Source organism: Chroicocephalus ridibundus, chromosome 15, assembly GCF_963924245.1.
Source record: "Chroicocephalus ridibundus chromosome 15, bChrRid1.1, whole genome shotgun sequence".
NCBI classification, from domain to species: domain Eukaryota; kingdom Metazoa; phylum Chordata; class Aves; order Charadriiformes; family Laridae; genus Chroicocephalus; species Chroicocephalus ridibundus.
This window is the reverse complement of record NC_086298.1, coordinates 55,412-79,758: the sequence shown is the minus strand read 5'-3', so window position 1 is coordinate 79,758 and position 24,347 is coordinate 55,412. Positions and strand designations below refer to the sequence as shown.

The 24,347-nt window shown below is 56.2% G+C and overlaps 1 protein-coding gene across 1 annotated transcript; it reads left to right on the top strand.

The window, feature by feature from the left end:
• The first annotated feature begins 1,560 nt into the window (after positions 1-1,560).
• Positions 1,561-18,189, top strand: LOC134523904 (adenylate cyclase type 10-like). Its single transcript, XM_063353417.1, has 24 exons — positions 1,561-1,627; positions 2,513-2,551; positions 2,956-3,099; positions 3,432-3,703; positions 4,077-4,170; positions 4,477-4,565; positions 5,135-5,326; positions 5,440-5,561; positions 6,154-6,230; positions 6,321-6,487; positions 8,130-8,265; positions 8,407-8,560; positions 9,267-9,459; positions 9,996-10,082; positions 10,519-10,802; positions 11,415-11,551; positions 12,232-12,357; positions 13,385-13,639; positions 14,285-14,899; positions 15,419-15,618; positions 16,012-16,110; positions 16,269-16,441; positions 17,719-18,058; positions 18,172-18,189. Exons 1-24 carry the CDS (start codon positions 1,561-1,563, stop codon positions 18,187-18,189), a joined length of 4,080 nt encoding a protein of 1,359 aa, XP_063209487.1.
• Positions 18,190-24,347: the final 6,158 nt, after the last annotated feature.

The following is a 24,347-nucleotide window of genomic DNA, read 5'->3' as shown; positions in this document are numbered from 1 at the left end:
CTTTGCGTCGGCCCTTTTCGCTGCAGATCCCTTCCCCAGCGCAGTCTTACCTGCCCTGAAGCTGGTCTCTGCGGCTTGCCCTGCTCTTGCTCTTTGCGCCATAATGAAAGAATTTCCAACTCGTTCCGCTGGTTCCGGAGCAGCAGAATCAGGGTGGTTAAAGGTGTTGGGTGGCCGTGAGGCGTCTCGGTCGTATTTAAAGCACCCGTTGTGTGTTTATTTTATTAATTGGTCCTTATTTGCGTAAATTAACGCGGCGTTTGGGAGGGAACATGGAGGGTTTGATTAGTTGAAGGAAGGAAATGGAAAGAAAGGCGTCTTGTCTCTCCCAACAGTATAAAAAAGGCTGATTTTTTTTGTTTCCGGGCCACCAGATTTTGATGACTTTGTTTAATTTTTGCTGAATATTCATGTCCAGTGGAAAGAAAAATAATCTATATTTTGGTTCTGTTTTTCTCTTGAAAGGACCAATCCTCAGGTCTGGGCCTCGATAAACTCCTGTCCCCAAAGTAGGGGGCGTGTGGGAACGTTCTCCTTGGGCTTCTCAAGGCTTGTATTTTTCAAAATAAACCTCAAAGGAACGTTTTTATCTAGCCCTTAACGATTCCAAAGGGAAACCGGCTGCCTTCCGGAAACGAAGACGGGCCTCCCAGTAAGGCTGGAGTCAGCGGCAGCCCTGCCAGCTGGGAGGACTGGGAGTTTTTCACCAAAAAACCTGGAGGCTGTTTCCTTTTCAACAAAGAAAAAGAAGTGGGATGCTGCAGCGCTCAGTGATTTTTAAAATTCCATAGAAAGGGATGAGTTTTGAGCAGTTTGGCTCTGGAGGCGGGGTGGGAAAGCGAGTGCCGAGAGAATGTGGCCCATGTTCTCCGGCGCCAGGACGGCTTGCCGATGCTCCAGGCCGCTCTGGCCAGCGGCAAAGGCCTGCTGGGGCGAGACGGCGGTGGCCGGGATGGCCAGGTACTGCCGGCTCTGCCACCCCCACCATTCCCCCTCCGCCCACCTCGTCTCTCCCTGTCTCTCCGTCCCCCGGCCCACATGGCAGAGGAGCAGGCGAGGGGGGATGTGGGGGTTATGCTGAGTTCCCCCCAAAAGAGGTGGGTCACGGCCCCAAAATGTCTGGAAGTTGGGCGGGGGTCGCAGTGTTTAAAAAACGTTCAAACCTGTAACTCTGGGTGTGAGGCACTGAAATAGAGAACAAGCTCTTCTTTTGATAGCTATTGAAAAATAATATTAATTTCTGTATCTAGAAGGAGACGAAAATAAAAAGCTCTCTCTCTAAGGATGAAATTATTTCATGGTATGAAATTATTTCGTGGTATGAAATAATGCTGTGGGCCAGCCTGGGTCAAGTGCCCAGGCCGCGCTCCTCCTCATCTCTACACCTGGGAAGGCTTAAAAGCACCGAGACCGCTAATCCCACATAGGCTAGCTGGCTATGAAGTACATATTTTCCCAAATTCAGACAAGAGAGTTCTAGAAGTGCAGTTTTCCCCAGCATTACAAGAGAAGTTAGTGCCGTGTCGCTCACAGCAGAACACCGGGTAATGGCGGTGACAGATGGAAGGCAGAGGCACTGATGAGCTGGCGCAAACGCTCAATGAGTACCTGTGTGACATTTTGGAGGGTAGGAGCCGTGCTGCAGGACTGTGTGGCATCGGGCCGTGATGGTGGAGGGTGGAGGCAGCCTGGTCCTGCCTCCTTGGAAGGGCTGGGGCTTTCTGTGAGGAACAGCGAGCGCAGCCAGGGTCTGCTGGCGGGTCAGCACCAGCACGGGTCCTTTGTGCTCGCCGCTGCGGCCGAGGAGGCACCCACTTTCTCAGCAGCCACCTCGGTGCCTCTGGCGTGAACAGCCGTCTCAGTGCTGCGTCAGGGCCCAGAGCAGGCTGAGGGCATCCAGCAAGTGCTCCAGGGTCTGGAGCGTCTGTGCTATGAGGAAAGGCTGAGAGAGCTGGGCCTGGTTTGCCTGGAGAAGAGAAGGCTTGCGGGGGGGACCTTAGAAACGTGCCTACAACCTGAAGAGAGGGTGCAAAGAGGACAGAGCCAGGTTCTCCCCAGTGGTGCCCAGAGTGGAACAGGGGGTTCCCTCTGTGCATCAGGAAACACTTTTTGACTGTGAGGGTGACTGAGCACTGGCAGAGGTTGCCCAGGGAGCTTGTGAAGTCTCCCTCCTCAGAGCTATTCCGAAACCATCAGCCACCGTCCTGGTCAGCTGGCTCTGTGCAGCCGGGCTTGAGCAGCGGGGTTGGACCAGATGGACCCCAGAGGTCCCTTCCAGCCTCCACCTTTCTGAGGTTTGGTGGCATCTGGAGGCCCTGCCTCCCTGCCTGCTGTGCGGGTACAAGGGCTGTGACCACCGTGAGCCTGGGAGAGAGGCCGGAGCGGTGCTTTCCTGAGCTGTGCCCCACAGTGCACCCTTGCCCCGCTGCTCCCCCCAGGCAGAGGGCCTTGCTCGGTGGCTTCTGGAAGAAGGTGTCCACATGACTCTGCCTTTTCTTCCCTCTCTCCACAGAGTTCCTGATTTTTGGAGGAGACATCTTGAAGTTTGCTGGTAGGTTCTTGGGACGACGATGACCTCGGGCACTGAGCTGTAACATTTAACTCCTGTGGCGGCCGTTTGCTGTGCGCTCCTTCTCAAGAGGCTCTGTGCAGCGCCTTGAGCCAGCTCTTTGGCCACGCACGCACCCCTCCAGCAGTGCCCTCTCTCCAGTGCTGCAGCTGCAGAGGAGCGCTCGGGACAGGGGGTGTCACCGCTGCCAGCCGTCTGCTGCTGTGGCTGGCCCGGGATAGGAGAGGTGTCCTGGTGCCCAGGACATGGTCCTCCAGGACGATGGCCTCCCACAAGCCCATCTTCCTCCGCACGGCGGCTGGTTTCTGCTGTCTCTGCAGAACCAGACCGTAGGTCGGGGAGAGTCAGGTCTCGGCAGAGCCTTTACCTTCCCTCCCTTTCCCCAGGAGATGCTGTGCTGGTGCTGTGGAGAACACCACCCCAGGAGGTGGCCAGGACCATCAGCCTGGTGCTGCACTGTAGCCGGCAGATCCAGAAGAAGTACGGAAGGCGTGACACAGATGTGGGGCAGAAGATCCAACTGAAGATAGGTACGGGCGCTGTGCCAGACGCAGATGTGTGGCACTCTGCCATGCCACAGGGTGCTTCTGGTTTGCTGGGCTTCTGGGGCAGGCAGCTGGGGATGACGCCTGGCGCACTCAACACATTCTCAATGTCAACTCGGTTCGTCTATTTCTAGACGCCTGTTTTAGGGACTCATGTCAGCGTCTCCCCCAGGAGGAGGGAGGATGCTCTACCCTCTACCCCTCCGTAATGCCCGTCTCCCCGCTGGGCTTCAGAGGAGCTTCTGAGCAGCCGAGATGCTGGGGGCTGTAGAGTTCCAAATGTTCCCTGTGTCAGTTCTGCTTCTCCTTCTCCCCAGGGATCTCTGCAGGGACCATGAGCCTCCTGGTTTTCGGAGATGAGAGCTGGCAACACTTCTGCATTTTTGGCCCGTGCCTGGCTGAAGTTCGTGATGCCGAAGAGGTTGCGGGTGCAGGTGAAGTTGTCCTCTCGGCCACCTGCTGGGAGCTCTGTGAGCAGCACCGGCTGAGGACCAAGCATCTCGCAGGCACAAGAGCTGTGCAGGCAGGTGGATGGGACGGCCTCGAGAGCCATTCTGAGGGCCTGGGCCTGGCCATGAAGGAGGGAAGTGTCGGAAGGCTGAGGAGATGAATGTGGAGAGAGTTGTAGGTGGGAAAGCGGGCAGGCAGGGGAAGGTCTTGTCCTTCCACCTCAAGGGTAACCGTGGGCTGGGCTTTCTTGCTTTGAGGGGTCAGGAGGCGCTGGGAGGGTTTGAGCCCCAGCAGCAATGTCCTCTGTGGGCCATGGAGCTGTGGTTGCTTGGAGATGGGCATGCTTGGAGAATGGCTGTCCAGCTCCGGTGCTTCTGAGGAAGCACTGCTGTCCCATCCAGCCAGGTGGGCTACTTCTCCCCTTCTCTGGGCAGTGACGGTGGAGGGCAGGCTCTGTCCCCTGGGACTCCTGGGGAGGCCAGTGGCAGTGCTTTCATTCTGTGTGTCTTCAGGTGACGGGCATGGATCCGATGCCTTGGTCCGAATGCCAAGACGCCTTACGCAAGCTCGTACAAGACCCAATGAGACACCGCTCAAAACGGGAAGGTGAGTGCCCACTTCCCCTTGCTCTGTGATTGTCCCGAAAGGTGGGGCTTTGCTGCTTCAGGGGCCAGAGAGGAACCACCTCCTCCCTCTTCCCTCTGTCCGTTAGCACTCATGCTGTTGGGCCTCCCAGGGCGGCGGCTGCTGCCGCCTCCTCCTTCCAGGGCAGAGCTCTGCCCTCAGCATCTGGAGGTGGCAACATGAGCAAGCGCAGAAGACTCTTTCTCCCCCAGTTCCAGGGCCAGGCCCTGCTTTGCAACAGCTCGTAGTCCCGTCCGCCCAGCGACCACCTGCCTTTTCTCTCCTCAGGTGCCATGAGGCCTGCTCTTCTCTTGCCCAGTGACCTGAACGCCAAGGATGTGCTTAGGAAGTACATACCAGTCGCTGCTCTCGGGAAGGTACGGCAAGGCCACCACTGCTGGGGGCTGCATTTTCGGAGGGCAGAAGAAGTGGTGCCTTGCAGAGATGGAGTTCTTATGGGAACAGACCAATCAAAGAAAATGCACCCTGCGATGACAACGCAGGGAAACTGAGCCCAGGGGCACCGGTGCTGCACCATTGTCTGCGTTGTCCTCAGAGAGACATGGGTGGCAGGAGGAGGACTCCTGTCCCTCTGTCTTTTCCGTGGCTATGGTTATGAGTGTGCTGCGGACACAACGGTGGGATAAAGGGGAGATTCCCCTGAAGTCCCTGGAGCATCCCTGAGGGTCTCCCCTCATGTCCGTACCGGTCCCCAGATGGCGTGTTAGCGGAGCAGCCTTCTCTCCTTTGTCATTTGTGTTATGACTCGGCGTCTGCCTGCCGCAGGCTGGGCGGCCTGCCCGCCCTTTTGCACCGAGAGGAGGATTTATCCCTTCCTCTGCTATTACCCGCTATCGCCAGCACGCCTGCTCTCCCTCGGTACTGGTGTGGGCAGTAAGAGCCCGGGAGAGCAGGCTGGTGAAGCCGTCGTGCTCTTGTCTTCCAGCTCGATGCAGGACTGCCCATGGATCTCCTCTCTGAGCTACGGCCAGTCACCTGCATCTTTGTCCAGCTGCAGCTTGCTGCAGGTACCAGCTCGGAGCATCTCAGCACCGTCCTCAAGGAGGCCAGCAGGGTGATGCTAGAAATCCTCTCTCCTCACAAGGGCCACATCAACAAAGTCCTCCTGTGTGATAAAGTGAGTGGGGGGGAACGGTGGCCTCCCCCAGCGCCAGAGGGTGGGCAGTGAGCACGAGGGAGAGACTCCCTCTTAGGCGCTGTAGCAACATGTTCCACATCTGTCCTGGGCAGGGCTGCACGTTCCTCTGCGTGCTGGGACTCCCTGGAAACAAGCTGCCCTGCGAGAGCCTTCACGCCCTGCAGAGTGCTCTGGAGATCTTCAACTCGTGCTCCACCATGCTCAAGGAAAGAGAGTGAGTGTGTGGCGGGGGTCGGCGGGGTGCATGCTGCCTGGGACGGCGCAAGGGGGCTTCCCAGAAAGAGATGTGCCTTCTAGCTTGCTCTCCCTTGTCCCTGGCAGGAAGGAGGCAGTGCCCTGCGAGGTGGCAGGCAACCCCTGGGCTCAGCCCACGGCAGCCAGACGGAGTCCCTCCAAGCACACTCTGCTGGCCACCGCACTGGAAAGAGCCCTCGTGAGGGCCAGAGGCCGCTGCGGCCAGAGGCAGGCCCTTCTGGGCCACTGCCCCATGAACGGGGATGGGGCCCAGCCACCTGATCCCAAGTGGCTGTCATCGCCAGGCGGTGACATGGCGGGCGCCTTCTTCCCTCTCTCTTTGCTCACAAGATGGCTGTGGCCCTGCACGTGCTCTGCCCCTGCCCCTTGTCCCTTGCAACCTGCAGATGTTGCACCCTTGAGCTCTCCACGTCCCCGAGACCCACGCTGGCAGGGCAGCACAGCCGGTGGCCCAGGCTGGCAGCGAGGGGAGGTGTGGGAAGGGATGAAGCCATGCGATCAGGACTGCGCCTGGGGCGCTGCTCAAGCCCTGCTGTTTCTCTGTGTGCCAGGACAATGTCTGTGGCAGTTACCAGAGGGACGATGTTCTGCGGAGTCACTGGCCACCCACTGAGACACAAATACACAGGTATTGGCCTGGAAGGGTGCCGCGGGGTTGGCGGCACGGGCCACACCGACGCATGCTCTCTCTCTCTAACGCGTGCTCTCTCTCTGGCAGTCCTTGGCCAGAAGGTGAACTTGGCTGCCCGGATGATGGTGCACTACCCTGGGCTGGTGTCCTGTGATGCAGTGACTTACGCCGCCTCCTGGCTGCCTGCTTCCTACTTCAAGGAGCTGCCGGAGAGAGAGATGAAAAGCAGGAGTGAAATCGCAGGGATGGGGAAGGTTTGTCTGTCTTGGTAGACACAACCTGGCCTTGTGGGCTCGGTCTAAAGGGCTTTGGGCTGTGCTTTCCGTGCTGTGCTTGCTCCACCACGTGCCCTGGGAATGCTGACCCAAGGAGTTTTCTGTCCCAGCTGCTCCGAGCAGGAAGCTTTGGGCCAGTCTGGTCCCCATGGGGAAACGTGGACCATCGGGACACTCTTCCTCATGTCTTCCTGCAGAAATCTCAGCTCTTCTGGGCCAGGATTTCACCTTCCCTTTAGAGGACGGTTTGAAGGTTACCACTGCCGTCTCTTTGAAACTGCGGGAAGACTTGAGCCAAAGGTGCCAGGTGCTTGGCATCCCAAGCCCTTCAGGGACACAAGTCCCCCTTTCAAAGACGCTTGGTGTTCTTGGCCAAAGTGGTAAAGCTGTCTCCCAGCCAACAGCACGCCCTGGCTTCTTTCACATGTCTTCTCCTGTTTCTCTGGGTTTGGCCTCTGGGGATGGACTCTTGATACGTTCTCCTGTCCCACCGTGGCCGCTGGGCTTCTTTACGCTTGAAGCTGTCGTAGCGTGTCAGCTTGAACTTTGGCTGGGAAAGCGTGCAGGGGATAACAGCCTGCTCCAGAGAAAAGCCGGTACCCGAGGAGCACCTCCTTCCCTACCACGCCAGGCTGCTTCTCTAGGTCCCCTGGCTTCTCACCATCTCATTGACTTGTGTTGTCTTTTCCCCTGCTTCTAGCATCTTTGGCGTGGGTCTTACCAAGAAGAGGTCGGAGTACGTCCCCTTGCTGGGTAGGTGGAGAACGCCTTGCTCTTCTGAAGCCCAGGTTCTTCCCCTTGGTAACTTTTAGTGCCTTGCTGGGAAGGGAGAGGCTTTTACCAGGGATGGTGTTGCCTGCAGCAGCCCTAAGAGAGCGCCGCCTGTCTTGGTCTCTGCTTGCTTGATGTCTTTGGGTGGAAAACGAGGTAGAGCGCCTGCTGCTCCCTGCTGTCTTCCAGACCTGGTAGGAAGGTTGCTTCCAACTGTGGAGCTGCTCACAGCCTGGGGGCTAAACTGATCCCTGTCTTTGGGGTCAGGAAAGAGATTTCCTTCTGCCAAATCGATGGAGAGTTTTGAGGGTGGGTTCTCCTCCTTGTACTCCTCAGAGCTGCTTTCTTGGCAGCATCTGGGCGAAGACACGGCAATGTCAGGAGGCAGGGGATGCCTGTATTCACTCGGGGTCTTGCCGAATGTTTTGGGCCCTGTTGTGGGTTAACCCCGCTTGGCAGCTCAGCCCCACAGAGCCACTCGCTCCCCACAGTGGGATGGGGAAGAGAATCGGAAGGGTTAAAGTGAGAGCACTGGTGCGCTGAGATACAGACAGCTTAATAGGGAAAGCAAAAGCTGCACACACGCCCAAAGCAAAATCAGGCATTCATTCACTGCTTCCCATGGGCGGGCAGGCGTCTTGCCATTTTGAGGAAAGCAAGGTTTCATCACGTGTAACGGTGACGTGGGAAGACAAATGCCATCACTCCGAACGTCCCCCCTTCCTCCTTTCTGCCGGATTTTCTTGCTGAGCACAGCGTTGTATGGTCTGGAATAGGCCTTTGGGCAGTTGGGGTCAGCTGTGGCGGCTGTGGCGGCTGTGCCGCCTCCCAGCTTCTTGTGCACCCCCAGACTGTTGGCCAGCGGGGCAGCGTGAGCAATGGAAAAGGCCTCGACGAGGGCAAGGGGGCTGCGCTGCGGGGCAGGCAAGCAGGTGGCCCCGTGACTGCTCTGAGGAAGGCAGAGGTGCCCAAGCGTGGACGAGCAGGTGGGAAGGAGGCCTGGGTGCCGGCAGGCTGGCCGATGTGGTAGCGGGGAGGGAAGCTGCGGTGGAGGGTGCCCGCAAAAGGGACGGCTCTTTGCTTTTCAGCACGCCCCCAGCAGCTCGTTCTCTGGTTTGTCTTCGCAGGTCGGAAGCAGGAGACTGACCTCTTTGTCAGCTGCTTGAACGCCTATAGGGATTCAGGCCAAAGGAACATCCTGGCGGTTGAGGGCACGATGGGCTGTGGAAAGAGTCACTTACTTTCTGAACTGGCCTCTCTAGGCCAGGATGCTGGCCACAGGTACAGGTTTTCCACCTGTAGCTTTGGGACGCTGCCCCTGCCCATCCCCTGACAGCCGTGGAACGCTCCAGCCCCTCTGCCAGGGTACCTGGCCCTTGGACTGCAGCCTCCCGACAGAGCCTCCTGGAGACACTGCCTGGGAGTACCTGCGTGCTGCGCTCCTGCCTCTGCCTCTTTGGGGAGTTGGAGGTGGCTTCTGGAGCCACGGCCTTTCCTCCTTCACCCCTGGGTCAGGCGCAGATAGAAGGAAAGAGCCCAAGCTCAGTGCTTTTCATCCCACTCCAGACCCCAGAGACAGCAGGGCTGCCTGTCTCGGAAGCCCTGCTCGCCCTCGGCGTGTTTCCCAGGAGGAGCACGGGGGCCTGTGCTCTGGCAGGCAGACCGATAAGGTCTGGAGCCCAAAGGCAAACCCACCACTTGCTCCATTCTTGCCTCTCAGCCCCGTGAGTTCCTCTGCAGGGGGCACGTAGGGAGACCTTGGCCGGCGCTGCAGAGACACAGGCTCTGGACCCGGCTCTCCCGGTGGCTTGGCAGCAACTGCCCCTCTGTGCCCTTTCTCGTACGAGGAGGGAAAAGCTTGGCCTTCTGTGGGAAGCGCTTGGAGATGGGGGGCTGAAGAGCTCCCCGCAAAGGGCACCTCCGCCCCCCTTGTCTTAGAAGGCTGGGGCTGTGGGGAATCTCAGCGCCTTTTGCTTTTGCACCGCAGCGTGGTTGCCCTGGAACTGCTGGAGATCGACATGAGGCAGCCCTTCTCTGCCATCCGCATGCTGATGGCCAGGGCCCTGGGCCTCCAGGACTGTGAATCGCGCGGCGACAGGCAGCGCGTGCTGAAGACAAAGCTGCAAGGGACAATCGAAGAGAGCAGCTACTGCCTCCTCAATGACATTTTCTGCGTCAAGGTGAGAGCCAGAGGCCCCTGTGGACGTTGAGAAGGCCTTCTCCTGAGCTTGTCTGGGTCTGACCTTGAGTGGGCACGCTGCTGGGAGTGCCTTAGCTCCGGGATGGGCATTGCGGGGGTCACAGTGAGTATTTCCCATGCCTGGGCCCGGGGGGCTCCCTGTCTGTGGGGCTGCTGTCCCGCGCCGCACCCGCAGTGCCCGGTGCCTTGTTCGGCACCCTGGAAGTGGCACTGGAGAGAGGCTGTTCCTGACCTCGTGCCGAGGTCACCGCTGTGCGAGGGGTCTGCCCCAGCCAGCCCACGATTCCCACAGCCAGAGAACCGGCTCAGCCCAAGCCCCAGCTCTGCAGAGACCCTCAGCAGAGGGCCTTTGCTTTAGGCTCTGGGTGGAGTCCTCGCTGCAGCTCCCTGCCCCTGTGCTGGGCAGAGGTGAGGGGCTGAGGCCGTCAGAGGCGGTGGGCTCTGCGGTCTTGCGTGCTGGGTAGGTGTGCCGAGCCCCGGAGCCGTGTTTCTCCCTGACTCTGCTTTTCTGGCCAGTTTCCCATTTCGGACAACGATCGCGAGATGGATGAAACTCAAAGAAAACTGGAATTGCACTCGACTCGGCTGAAAGTGCTGGAGAAGGTGAGCATTTCTCCTTCCTTCCCCCTGGGTCAGAGAAGGAAAAACCCTGCCGTCTGCAGGCTCTGTACTACTGAGGCGTGAGTGGGCGGGAGGACTGCGCACCTGGGTCATGGCCCGTCAGAGCCCAAGAAAGCCCTCGCCCCCCCACTTCCCCCCGCAGCCCCACAAACACACCCGAGGACTTTCCTCCCGTAAAGTGTGCCCTGGAGGAGGAACAATGTCTTCTGGGTTCCCTTGCCCGAGCTCCCTCCTTCTGCAGGGCAAGCGATGTTAGGTATGACCCTCCAGTCTCAACGAGTCAGTAAGCTTCCGAGCGGGAAAGGGGCTGGGGAGAGACTTCAGAGCATCCTCTCAAGAGACGGAGGCTAAATCTCGTCCCCTGCAAGACAGCTGAGAATCCACTGGATTCCCCTCAGAGCAACCTGCTTTTTTTCAGACCCTTACAGGAGATTTTGGCATATTTGTCATCGACAATGCCCATTTCATCGACCCTGACTCCTGGTTCATCATGTCACCCATGCTCCAAACAATCTCCCTCTTCATGGTCATGAGCTTAGCCCCGGGCTACGAGATAACAGAGAGCTTCCGCAAAGCCGCAGCAGACAACGCCATGTCCCAGAAAATCACTTATCTTCATCTGGACAAGCTGAAAGCTTCAGTTGTGATGCAGAAAGTCTGCAATGACCTCGGAGTGGTCAGCATCCCCAGGGATCTGGTGAGGTAAGTTGGAGGCGGGGGAGCTCTTCCTGAGGACCTGAACCTCTGCCGACTGTGGTAGGGAATCAGCCCCCCAGGCAAGGGAGCGCAGGGCCACTAGAAACATCCCGGATTCTAGCGAGTGCCAGGCGTGGGTGGCTTGTTATGCCTCACCCTGGTGGGTGTGCGCTGAGAGCGGGCAACTCCCGAGACACCCAGCCTGGGAGGTGTCCGCCTTGGCTGCCGCACAGGGAGGAAGGGAGGAAGAGTCCTGAGCCCAGCTGTGTCTGGGTGTGAACAGAAAAGGCCTTGGTCTGGGTGGCTGGGCTGTGGGGGAGATTCCCCGGGGCAGAGGTCCATCCTCTCCAGGCTCCTGAGGAGAAGAAAGGCAGGGCTCGCTGCTCTGCGCTTTGGGCATTGTCCGCAATTCTTTTCCCGTGGGCTTCGGCGAAGGCTGGAGGGTTCAGAGGGCACAAAATCCCAAGGCAGTGGGAGGACGATCCCTTTCCAAAGTGAGGTGTAGCTGTGATGAAGATGCTGGCTACCCTGGTATGCCTGAGTGACTGGCCGCCCAGCTGAACTGTGTTTCACCTTACTTTCCTTGTGCTGGTCCCCGACGGGTCTGCTCCTGTGCAGGTTCCTGATCCGAACCAGCTCAGGGATCCCATATTACTGCGAGGAGCTGCTGCGCTGCCTTCGTGCCAACGACATGCTCCAGTTCTGCACCCGGAGGCAGTCTGGAAAAGCAAAGGACAACTGGGAGAGCCTGATCAGTAAGCACCTTGGCTGCGACTAGCGAGTTGCTGTGGCGTGTTCTCCACAGCAGAGTCTTGCCCCGTTGTTCCCCCATGGCTCTGGGCAGAGTCAGATCTTGGTCTGGCGGAGGTGTGGGCTCCTGTGCACCTTGCTGTTGGGACAGGCAAAGCAGGGGCAGTGAGTTCTGGTGGCTCGGAGGGACCTACATTCTTGGGGCGGGGGTTGTGGGGCTAAAACACAGGGGAAATCCTTCCGAAGCACATGTGCTTGTGGTGTTTCTTAGGCATTCCAATGGGCATGCAGTTTAACTGGGCCAAAGGCTAGCTCACTTGAGAACAAACCCCAGCTTGAGGTGAGGGACGAGCCCAGGAAACTTGAATGCCAAACCATAAATCCCCACAAGAGTGCCGGTAACGGAAGAAAACGGTGGTAATGCCATCCGAGAGAGCAATGCCAGCCAGAGTGCCGCGGCCTTGGGAAGAGCCAGGACTGAGGCCACGTCTTGCATTAGCACCAGCAGTTTCCCTGGCTGGGAACTGGTGGGAACTGTTTTGCTCTGCTTCATGACCACCACATTCAGGACAGGCACTGGACCATGTCAGGGGGGACTTGTCCCATCCCAAGTGAATCGTGAAGCGCTCGCGAGCTGTGAGTCGCTTTGCAAACTGCCTTATCGGTGCTCTCTTGCTCCGCCCAGCATCTGCAGTCGAGGCTTCATCCCTCGCAGCAACCTGGAGCTCCGACGCGGGGAATGACGGCAGGGTCTGCCTCCTCAGGCCAGGCGTGACCCTGGAGAACACCGCGCTGCCCATCCCCTTGAAAGGTAAGGAGCCGAGCGCCGCTCTGCCGGCTGGCGGCTGTGCTGGGGCTCCTTCCCGGGGCAGGGGCTGGAGGGAGGCCGGGCATCCGTGTGCTGCAGAGTCACCCTCTCAGCGTGGGGGCTCTGCTGGGAAGGCGGCTCCGGTCCCACCAGAAACAGGCCTGGGGCTGCAGGCAGCCGCTTTCCCCTCCTGTGAGCCTGCTCTCCGTCAGCAGGTAGGAGAGAAAAGGTTATCCGTGCAACACTGACATGGCTCCCTTTTCTCACCAAAACAAATACTTTGCTGGGAAAAAGCTTTGACTTGCCTCTGTCCCAACTTTGACGCAGCATCTGTGTTGCTCTTCTCTTTTTGAGTTCCCCAGCTAATGCTGGTCTCAAGGCACTTAATCCAAACCAAATCCTTCTCTTTTTTCTTCTTTTTTTTTGTTTTGTTTTGTTTTTTTTCTGCGGATCGGCATGGAAATCCTCCTGTAGCCAGGGGAGCTGGATGGGGGAGCTTTCAATGACCGTCCCTCCTCTCTGGTCATAGACATTTGTTATGAACTGTGAAGAGACGTCATGCTAAAGTATTCCTGCTGTGAAGTGGCTTTGTCCAAAAAAAAAAAAAAAAAAGAAAACCAAGAGAAAGGAATAGTGTTGTCTGGCCAAGTTAAAGGCAAGCGTTGTGGGGAGCTCTGAGTCCACCTGTGATGTGGGGAAAGTTCTCTGTGTGCGCTGTTGGGCAAAAGCCTACTCCAGATCTGGTAGGGCACATCATGGGATGCGCATACCTGCTGGGTCCTGCCCTCCCCGCCCTCGGTGGGGGAGCGTTTGTTTGAGCATCTGGCTTTTCCCCAGGCCTCATGGCCTGCGGTTCCGTCAGGAGCGGAGCCAGTTTGAAGATGCCTACCCTGGGTTGCGATTGCCCAGTAGGTGCAGCCGCAAGGAGAGGAGGCCAAAGTCTACCCCATCTCATGGGTTGAAACTTTCCAGCCTCTCCAGCCTCAGCATGGGGAAGAGGCAAGAGAGACGTGTTGTTTCTTCTTGACAGAGATTGCGCTGACTCAGCTGGATCGGATGCAGCCGCTGACGCGGATGGTTGTGAAGTTTGCAGCCATCATCGGGCCGGTGTTTACCACCCAGCTCCTGTCGCACATCCTTCCCACTGGCCTCAGGACCCATATGAATTCCTCGTTGGACGAGCTGGTGAGCGACAACATCCTGAAGCGGCTGAAAAACACAGAGGTGCCAGAAGATGTGCAAGATCCTACCGAGGGGCCAGCCACCTCTTCGCAGGTGGAGAGCGGTAAGTGGTAGCGGGCAGGTGGACAAGGGAGCTCCCAGCTGTGTCCCGGCAGGGCTCCCCAGGGCATGGTGCGCTTCCCCTGCTGTGAGGGGTGGCTGGGGCTCAGGCAGGCACGGCTCTTTGCGATGGGTTGTTCAAAGACCTTATGGGTCAGTCTCAAAGCCCGCTAGCTTTGCGCTGGAGGGAGGTTCCCACCAAGTGCCGTCCCGAGTGCTGCTCGTAGCGCAGGCACGGGAGGGCGTGTGGAGCCCCTGACATCCTCTCCCAGCCACCTGATCAAAGATGCTCTCCAGGTTGCCCCGGGGCCCTCGACGGGCTTTTATTCAGCTTTGACTCCCCTGTGGCGCAGGAGGAAGCTCAGGAGGCTGGGGACTGCCTTGCCAAGAGCAGGGAGAAAGTGCTGGACGGGGCTTGCTTGGGCTGGCGGTGACATGCCCAGCTCCTGCCTGGAGCGCAGCTGAGCGCTGTGTCCGCGGGGCTGGGCTAGCGTCAGCAAGGCAAGCTGGGCCCTTTTGCCCCGTGCTGCAAGGCTCGGTGTGCAGCAGTGCTGGTTGGCTGGCAAGGATGCACGCCAAGGCATGACTCTCGTGCCCCGGCTGCGACGGCTCTGAGCTGGGGCTGATGCCGAGGCCCTTTGCCTTGCAGGTGTGCAGAGGCCCTCTCCCAGCACGAGGACCGAGGAGCAGCAGCCTGGCGTCCTGGCCTTCTGCGTCCCACTGCTGCAGAAGGCTGCGTACGAGCTGTGGCCCGAGAGGCAGCGAGTCGCCTTGCACGGCAAGTGTGCCGCCTTCCTGGAGCAGCACGCGCACAAATGCAGGAGCTGCGGCCAAGGGGAGTTTGTCGCCTTCCACCACTTCGCCGTCACCAGCAGCCAGGATGGAGGCAGCTGTCGGGACCCTGCCGACGGAGGCGACTCATGCAGCTGGGAGGCCTTGGTGCTGGCTGGAGAAGAGCTGAAGCGGGATAGGACCCACGCCACTGGGGGTACGCTGTGCACCGTGCTCCACAGCCCGGGCCCTCCAGGAGCCCAGGGGTGTATGCTGGGGATCGGCTGGGAGGAGGTCTGCCGGGGACGAGCCCAGGCGCTGAGGACAACCACCGCAGACTTTGCTCAGCGTGTCGGCACCCTCGCAAGGGTCCTTGAAGCCCAGTGGGAGAGCGAGAGCAGCTCTTCCCCTGGGGCAGGCGAGGAGGTGTCTAACCCCCTGTTTTCTTTGCAGATGCCACAGAGCAGCAGGCTTTCACGGAGGAGGAAACTGGGTGAGCAGACAAGGGTTTGATTCTTTGTAAAGGCAGGGAGCTCAGGGGTCTCCAGAGGAGACCAAGGAAGCGCTGGCATTTGCCTGCCAGTTGTGACTCTAGCTTGAGGAAGAGGCTTTCCGTGGGGTGGGAGCTGGGAAGAGATGGCCACGGAGATGAGACAGTGCTTGAGGAAGCCCGTGGGCTCCTAGTGATGGTCACACTACGCTGGAGCAGGCCTTGCTTTCCAGTTCCTTGAGAGGAGCGCTACAAGATCTGCAGGGGAAAAGCCACCACAGGGAGCCGGGTGGTTTGCCTGGGGGAGGTGACAGAAAACCCAGCTTGTCGTCTTCTCCCTGGCTACAAAGCAGCTGTAGGAGTCATGCCTGCCCGTGGGCTCGCGCTCTGCTTTGAACAAAGGGTTTTTGATGGCCTCTCTGTGGGGCAAAAGACCAGTGTAGGTGATGCCTGTGCATTCTTTGCTCTCTTCTTCCCCTGGGAACGGTGCTCTGACTAGTGTGGCGGAGCGGCTTCTGCCAGAGGGCGAACAGACAACTGAGCTGCCCGACGAGACCGACAGGCAGCACAACGGCACACACTGGTGTGAATGCCGAGCCATCGTGGAATCGGTGCTTGTGCCTTTGGCTCGCCACTACGTGGCAATGGGCGATGCCGACCGAGCCTTTTACTACCTTCTGGAGTGTGCTGCTGCCTACCTGCACGTCTCCAACAGCTACATGGTGAGTTGCCTCGCTCGCCAGTGCCCACCGTGCACGGAGTCCTCTCAGTCAGCTGGCTCTGGGCAGGACAACTTCACCGCTGCAATAGGGCATGCCTGGACGGGGCCTTGGAAGGGACATGCTGGGGTCAGAGCCTGACTTCTTCCTCCGGCTTGCCTCTTCTGTGGACGGAGACACAGGCCACCGTGCCCATAGCAGGAGGGGAATTAGCAGGGAGGGGATCTGAAGGAGCACTGGTGCCTGTGCTCTGAGCCGGCGTGACTGTGTTGGGGCGGGCATCAGCAGGGGGAGAAACGGGTCCTCTTAAGACACATGCCAGAGGCAACAGGGGAGGACGAGGCTGGCCATGGGCTCTGCATCACGCTCACCTTCTCTCTCTGTGCTTGCGCAAAGGCCCTCATGAAACTGAACGAAGCGGAGGTCCTGAGGAAGATGAAAGCCACTGCGATAGCCTGCTTTGAAGAGGCCACCTTCTTCAGCCTCAAAGGGCAGGTAAAGAGACGGGGAAGTCTGGAGGGGTGTCCTGGGGGATGGAGCTGGATGCTTTCCCCGGCTGCGGGGCATATCCCTGGCATCACAAGCCACCGGCAGACTCCGTCAGTCTCTTGGCCGACTCGAGCAGATCAGGGTGTTTCCCTTTTCCTCTGCAGGTTTGCTGGTGTATGCAACGCCTTCGGCTGGCAGAGACAATGATGAGGGAGGCTTTGAGCTTGCTCAGAAGGAACTTCCCCGAGACCTCCCCTGGCGCCTTTGTCAAGGCTCAGGTGGAAAAGTTGCCTTGTGTCGCTTACGTGAGAGCAGCCTGCCTTCTGCAGAAGGGCCGGTAAGGAGCAGAACTGAGAACCCAGGGGAGGAAGAGCCATTTCCTACCTGGTCCCAGACCTGCCTGGGCTTGAGGCCACATGTGACCTGACGCACGGCCCTTACAGGACCGAGGGGTTAAGGAGCGATGTGCGGGTGGAATGGGGAACGACAGAGCCCCACACTCCCTCCCCCCTGCACGCTCCTTCCCCCCTGGGTAAAAAGCAGCTCGCAGCCGGGGGCTGTGCCTGCCGGCACGCGTCGACTGCGGCAGGGCCTTGGTGGTGGCTGGGGACAGCTGTGCCTGTCTAGAATAGCCACAGGATTTTCCCTTCAAGTATTCTACCACTTTATCAGGGTCCTGTAATTGTTCAGGGGTGAAGTCCCAGACCATTGGAGGTGAGAATTTCTCAGGTACCTGCCCATGTTCTCCCACATGCCATGCCACCCCTGACTATCCAGCCTCGGAGCAGATCTCCGGGTGGTAGTCTTAAATAGTCGCTTAACCCTAAACAAGACCTGGAACGTATTCAGGAGACCTAACACTAGGAACATGCTGGTTTGAGTATCCCAAGGATATTCAAAATTCTCAAAAGCTGTCATACCTGACCTGAAGGAGAAAAGGGAGGCAAAAGAGCTGGGGAAAGTGTCCCCCCCTGTTTCCCCTACAGACTAGGTGTAATTATTAATAAATTCTGAGAGATAGTGCCCAATGTACGGACAGGACAGCAAAACCACATAAACACCCCAAAATAGCTGTCTGAACAGTGATCTTATCATATCATAAACAGATATCGCACAGTACAGTAGAATGATAATCCTCATCCCTCTTCCAGACATGATAAACAGCATTGCAGGGAGTACATAAGCCATATAGGAATTTACATAACACAGCCATGAGAAGAAACCAAGCAACATGATGACCAGTGACTATTTACCTAATAAAATAAATGCATACAAAAAATTCGTTTTTCCAAGCTCTAGTTGGATTCTGTCATTATCTCAACCCTTCGAGCCCCGTGTTGGGCGTGAAAAAGGACTGTCGTGGTTTACAGAGAGCTGTAAACAGGGAGTAGAGGCTGACGAGGGGCAGGGCTCTGGAGGCAGGACCAGGAGACGGGGAAGGAGCAGTGGGTGGGGGTGAGGTGTGAGAGCGAGGAAGCTCAGAGGGCGATAACCCTTTTCTTGCCGGTTCCCAGCTTTGCTTGGGCCCCCGGGCGCTGTAGCGCCAACGCGCCCTCTCGAGCGGTCAGCTTCCCCTGGCGGCACTGCTTTGTTTGCCCCCTTCCTCTCCATCAGCTCCCTTTCCTCCCAGGAGGTGCGACTGGCTTGTCCGCCGCCCTGCTTTCCCCCAGCCCTGGCTGATTTAGCGCTGTACAGTGAGAGCCTCTGGGCCCAGCAGTTTCTCTCGTGCGGCAGGATGAAGAGGCTGGCCTGGCTGCTGCAGCAGAGCTGCTGCCTTTCCTTACTGGAGCGCCTCTTCAGCCTGGAGGGCACTTCCAGCGGACGGAGGTTCTCCCGCCTGGCAGCGCGCATGAAGGCCAACATGGACAGGGCGTTGGACTCCTGTTGGACAGCAGAACTCCCACCACGCACAGACTTAGGACACAGACAGATGCCAGCACAGACGCAGACACAGGTACAATTGGGCACACAGGCACCGTACAGAGACCTTCACAGACGCCGGCACCAATACAGGCAGGGACACCCGTACTGATACCATCAGAGATACCACCGCCCATTCCGTTGCAGGTGCAGATGCCGTTGTAGAGGCCGTGGCAGACACAGATACCGCTGCAGACGCCCTTGCAGAAACCAGGTAGTCTTTCAGATGCAACTGCAGATGGAGATGCCATGGGAGAGACAGATGCCACACCAGATACCCTTGCGTGCGCCACTGCAGATGTAGACAAAACCGGAGTGCAGAGAGCATTGCAGATGCCCTTGCAGACAGAGGGAGCGTTGCTGATGCAGGTACCATTTCAGAGGAAGGCATCTTTGGGGATGCCGGTGCGGATGCAGATAAAATTGAAGATGGTTACTGGTTGAAAGATAGAGCTCAGAGGGTTGTGATTAGGGGCACAGAGTCTAGTTGGAGACCAGTGACGAGTGGTGTTCCCCAGGGGTCAGTACTGGGTCCAGTCCTGTTCAACATATTCATCAATGACCTGGATGAGGGGATAGAGTGCACCCTCAGCAAGTTTGCTGATGACACCAAGCTGGGTGGGGTGGCTGACACACCGGAAGGCTGTGCCACCATACAGAGAGACCTGGACAGGTTGGAGATCTGGGCAGAGAGAAACCTTATGAAGTTCAACAAGGGCAAGTGTAGGGTGCTGCACCTGGGGAGGAACAACCCCATGCACCAGTACAGGTTGGGTGCTGACCTGCTGGAGAGCAGCTCTGTGGAAAGAGACCTGGGAGTCCTGGTGGACAACAGGATGACCATGAGCCAGCAATGTGCCCTTGTGGCCAAGAAGGCCAATGGCATCCTGGGGTGCATCAAGAGGAGCGTGGCCAGCAGGTCAAGGGAGGTCATCCTCCCCCTCTACTCTGCCTTGGTGAGGCCGCACCTGGAGTACTGTGTCCAGTTCTGGGCTCCCCGGTTCAAGAGGGACAGGGAACTGCTGGAAAGGGTGCAGCGGAGGGCTACGAGGATGATTAGGGGACTGGAACACCTCTCTTATGAGGAAAGACTGAGGGATTTGGGTCTCTTCAGTCTGGAAAAAAGACGTCTGAGGGGTGACCTTATCAACGCTTATAAATACTTAAAGGGTGGGTGTCAGGACGATGGGGCCAGGCTCTTTTCAGTGGTGCCCGGGGACAGGACAAGAGGCAATGGGCACAAACTGGAACATAGGAAGTTCCACCTAAACATGAGGAGGAACTTCTTTACCCTGAGGGTGGCAGAGCACTGGAACAGGCTGCCCAGAGAGGTGGTGGAGTCTCCAACTCTGGAGACATTCAAAACCCACCTGGACATGTTCCTGTGTAACCTGCTCTAGGTGACCCTGCTCTGGCAGGGGGGTTGGACTAGATGATCTCCAGAGGTCCCTTCCAACCCTATGATTCTATGATTCTATGATTCTATGATTCTATGGAAACGCAGATGGAGACCACGTTGCAGGTGCTGTTGCAGGTGCAGTTAGCGTGGCAGATGCAGATATCATAGACTGGTTTGGGTTGGAAGGGACCTTGGAGCGTCATCCCTTGGCTTTTCACGAGCAAGCCTGATAACATCCCCCTCCCGCAACAAGCCTAGTTTAAAGCTTGGTCAGTGAACCCCGCTGGCTCATGAGCGAATACCCTCTTCCCCCTTGCAGAAAGATGAACCCCATCCAACGCCAGCAAGCCTGGTGCCGTGTAGACCATCCCATTGTTCAAAAAACCCAAAGTTGTTGCAGTGACACCAGCCACGGAGCCATGTGTTGACAGACTGAGCACGTCTGCTTCTTTCAGAGTCACTGCCTATAACTGGGAGAAGGGAAGAAAAGATAACCTGCACCCCAGGTTCCCTTATTAACCTTCCCAAGGCCCTGAAGTCTCTTTTGATTACCCTTGGGCTACGTCTTGCCACCTCATCGCCACCCACATGAAAGAGCGTGGGTGTTTTATATTTTCGCAATAGGGTTATCATCCACTAAGCCTAGGTCATCTGTAATGAATTTGTAACAAATTATTTGCTAGCAAATGATGTTTCAAACTAGAATTTCAATTTAGAAATTTTTTTCTTAAACAGGGACCATTCAGGACAACTTTACCGACTTCTTCTGTCACCAGAGCTGTATGTTTGTTTTCCAAATAAAACGGTTCTTATGAAAACTCAGGAGTTCTGTTCTCCGCCATACAACTCTGCAATGACCAAGTCAAGTGGTATCGCCAGAGCGTTTCAATCTACTAGACTTCAGGAGACATTGATTAGCATTTGTAAAGCAACTTGACAGTGTTTTGGAGGGCTACAAAAGTAGAATTTGTAATGGCATGTTGCAGTTCCTTCTCTGTTGGATGGAGGAGTCAATATTAGCACAATTAGCCACTTCCCATCCCAAGCAGTTTTGAAAGAATCCAGCGTGTTTTGAAAGAATCCAGCGTATTCTGAAATAATCGGGGAAGGAAGGCACTGTTTCAAGCCTCTTCTGTCAAGGTACATTGGTACTGAAGTTCAAAAATAAGCACACATATTATGTGAGTTATCTCTGAAATAAGTCCGTTCACTGACAGAGAGCCGCCACCGTTTCTATTGTAATTTCACCAAAGACACCAAAGAGTAAGACATTTGTCAGTGTCAGGCACAATTTGCCTTTGGTGAAGCCATGTTGGCTGTCACCAATCACCTCCCTATTTCCCATGTGCCTTAGTAGCGTTTCCAGGAGGATCTGCTCCATGACCTTGCCAGGCACGGAGGTGAGACTGACCGGCCTGTAGTTCCCTGGGTCTTCCTTTCTTCCCTTTTTGAAAATGGGCGTTCTGTTTCCCCTTTTCCAATCAGCAGGAACTTCACCAGACTGCCACGACTTCTCAAATATAATGGAAAGAGGCTTGGCGACTTCATCTGACAGCTCCCTCAGGACCCGTGGATGGATTTCATCTGGTCCCATGGACTTATGCACCTTCAGGTTCCTCAGATGGTCCTGAACCTGATCTTCTCCTACAGTGGGCGCTGCTTCATTCTCATAGACCCTGCTTTTGCATCCTGCAACTTGGGTGGTGTGGGTGGAGCCCTTGCTGGTGAAGGCCGAGGCGAGAAAGTCATTCAGCATCTCAGCCTTCTCCATGTCCTGGGTGACCAGGTCTCCTGTGTCCTTCCTGAGAGGGCCCACACCTTCCCTAGTCTTGCCTGTACCCGTGACGTACTCATAGGAGTTTTTCTTGTTACCCTTGATGCCCCTAGCCAGATTTAACCAGGGCTGGGAAGTTTTCAAGTGACGTCCCTGACCCTGGCCCCGGGGAGGCAGCATACCTCCCTGTCAAGAGGGTCTGCGCGGCATATTGGGCCTTCTGTCCCCCTCAGAAGGCAGTGTCCTACTACTATAACCCGCCTCTTCTCCCTTGCAGAGGCAGTTTTTAAACTGGGGGTAGGCCTTGCTGGTCCCGGCATCTCTTCTGGTGTAGCCAAACCATCTTCCATGCCATCCATGGGCTGGCCTACCTCCTCAAGAGCCTCATACCTGTTGTGCAGAGGCACCTGGTTGGGGGATGTGGGCAAGGAGGGAGTTCGCTTCCCTCCCTTCGTAGGGACTAGCCTCCATTCACTGGCCTCCTTTTGGCCACTGCCTTCAGTGGCAGGGCGAAGGGACCAGATCTCCTTCAGCTCGGGGTTTTTTTGGGGGCTCTTCTGGTTTTTGACTCAGGGAGGTCAGAGTCTGCTTCCACCAATCCATTCCTTTCTCACTCTCCCTGATGCTCCGCAGCCTTTCTGTTTCCTCTTTCAGCTCTGCTGCCAGGCTGAGTAGATCATCCCCCTGGTGGCACCTCACGCAGCTGTCACCTCTTCTACCACCCACCAGCCCTGGGAGATTAAGGCACTCTCTGCAGCCGGCGACCTGGGGGGCTGCGTGCTTCCAGGGGAGCTCAGTTGGTACGGCCGCGCCTGCTCTGGCAGCTCTGGCAGAATTTGTCTATTTTTTAAGACAGAATGCTTTAGGACAATATAACCTTGTAGTAGAAGGTTATCTCTCAAAACAAGGGGCCCAGGGTTACTGAGGAATGCAGAGACTAGTCAAAGCTAACACTTTTGTTGCGCCAGCAAGAATAAAGAAGTAGAGCAGAGGTCTGCAGTTCACCCAGAAGTCACAATGATGAAGAGGAATGGAGGAACTAAATGACCACCGGATGCCTCTGAAGACCACCGAGAGACTCCAGTGCGCATGTGGGACTGGGCAGTAACCTGTAATAATGAGTTAATGAATAGGTAATCATTTCTTGGAAAACTGGTGAACATGCATACATAGCATGTTTTTAAACTGTGCATCTAAATCAGTCAGCGCGCACATTAGGTGGAGCAATCCCCTGTGCGCCTGGTGCTGCAATAAAGAATACCTGCTTAATAGTCAGCAAGGCTGTTGAGTCTTAACTTCGGCATTTCACTGCATCATGGGCTTTCCCAATATGGGAAAGAATCAGAAGAAAAAGGCAAAACTCGTGGGTTGAGCCAAAGACAATTTAACAGAACAGCAAAGGTAACAAGAAAACAACACCAATACCACGGATAGAGGGATATACAAACATGATTACAGTACCACTGCTCACTGACCGGACCCGGGACGCCCCAGCCTGCTCCCAAGTGAGACTTCCTTCCCCCCTTCCCTGGCAGCTTCTGGCTACAGGCTGGGCATGGCTCCCATGGGATGGAATACGTGTGTCCCTGCCGGAGCCCGGGGAGAATTAACCCTGTCCCCACTGGAACCAGGACAGGGTGGTAACTGGGTTCCACAGATGGAGTCAGGAACACACGGATCAGGATCAAAGGCAGATGAACAGACAGGGTCGTCCTCGGACATCGACCATTGAAGGAAGAGAGCTGACCCTTTGATCCCTCAGCTTTTATACTGAGCATGGGGCAGATGGGATAGAATACCCCTGTTGGCCAATTTTGGGTCACCTGTCCTGTCTGCTTCTCCCCGGAGGTGGGACCCCTCTGCGCTTTGCCGCTTCTGACCCCTCCAATGGGGTAAATAACGAAATGAGCTGACCTTGGTTGTTATAGCAATAAGTATAATCAAGAGCCTCTGCGCACACCATTCCGTGGCACAAACTCTCTTATCACTCTGAACGAACCGTTTCAGACACAACATGCTGTTAATTTCAGAGAGTTAGAAGAGGCCGAGCTAACAAATAAAATTACTGAACAGGAAGTTGATTCTGTTTTACCTCAAACCAGGACATTCCACCCCTTATTCCATACCATTTCTGTCATGCTCAGATCACTTATACTTTCTCTATCGAATCTATCCATACACCATATGTACAGATAGATAGACAGATACATGCAGGTTACTCAATTATGATTTTACCTACAAAAGTCCACTAAGTTCATTTATTTCATAACTGTAGGATTTCATCTCTCATAGCAGAATCTCAGGGTAGGAAAGATGAATGAAATTCTCAGGGAGGAATGAAGTTCATCGTGGTTCGTGCCCATGGGTATCATGTCCATCTCAAAGAGTTTTGCTGGATGCCACTTGATGAAGCTGGTTCAGTGTCCTGGTTCCGGCGGGGATAGGGTTAATTTTTCCTGGTATTCCATGCCATGTGAGCCATGCCCACCCTGAGCTGCCAGGGGAGGGGGCAGGAAGTCGCCTTTTGGAGCAGGCTGCAGCGGCGGGTTCCGTAATCGTGTTTGTATATTCCTCTGTCCGTGTGATTGGTGTTGTTTGCTTGTTCCCTTTGCCGTTCTGTTAAACTGCCTTTGTCTCAACCCAAGAGTCTTGCCTTTTTTTTCTTCCGATTCTTCCTGAATGAGGAAGGCCTGAGCGAGCGTCTGAGGCTAAACCACGACAGTCCTTTTTCACGCCCAACACGGGGCTCGAAGGGTTGAGATAATGACAGAATCCAACTAGAGCTTGGAAAAACGAATTTTTTGTATGCATTTATTTTATTAGGTAAATAGTCACTGGTCATCATGTTGCTTGGTTTCTTCTCATGGCTGTGTTATGTAAATTCCTATATGGCTTATGTACTCCCTGCAATGCTGTTTATCATGTCTGGAAGAGGGATGAGGATTATCATTCTACTGTACTGTGCGATATCTGTTTATGATATGATAAGATCACTGTTCAGACAGCTATTTTGGGGTGTTTATGTGGTTTTGCTGTCCTGTCCGTACATTGGGCACTATCTCTCAGAATTTATTAATAATTACACCTAGTCTGTAGGGGAAACAGGGGGGGACACTTTCCCCAGCTCTTTTGCCTCCCTTTTCTCCTTCA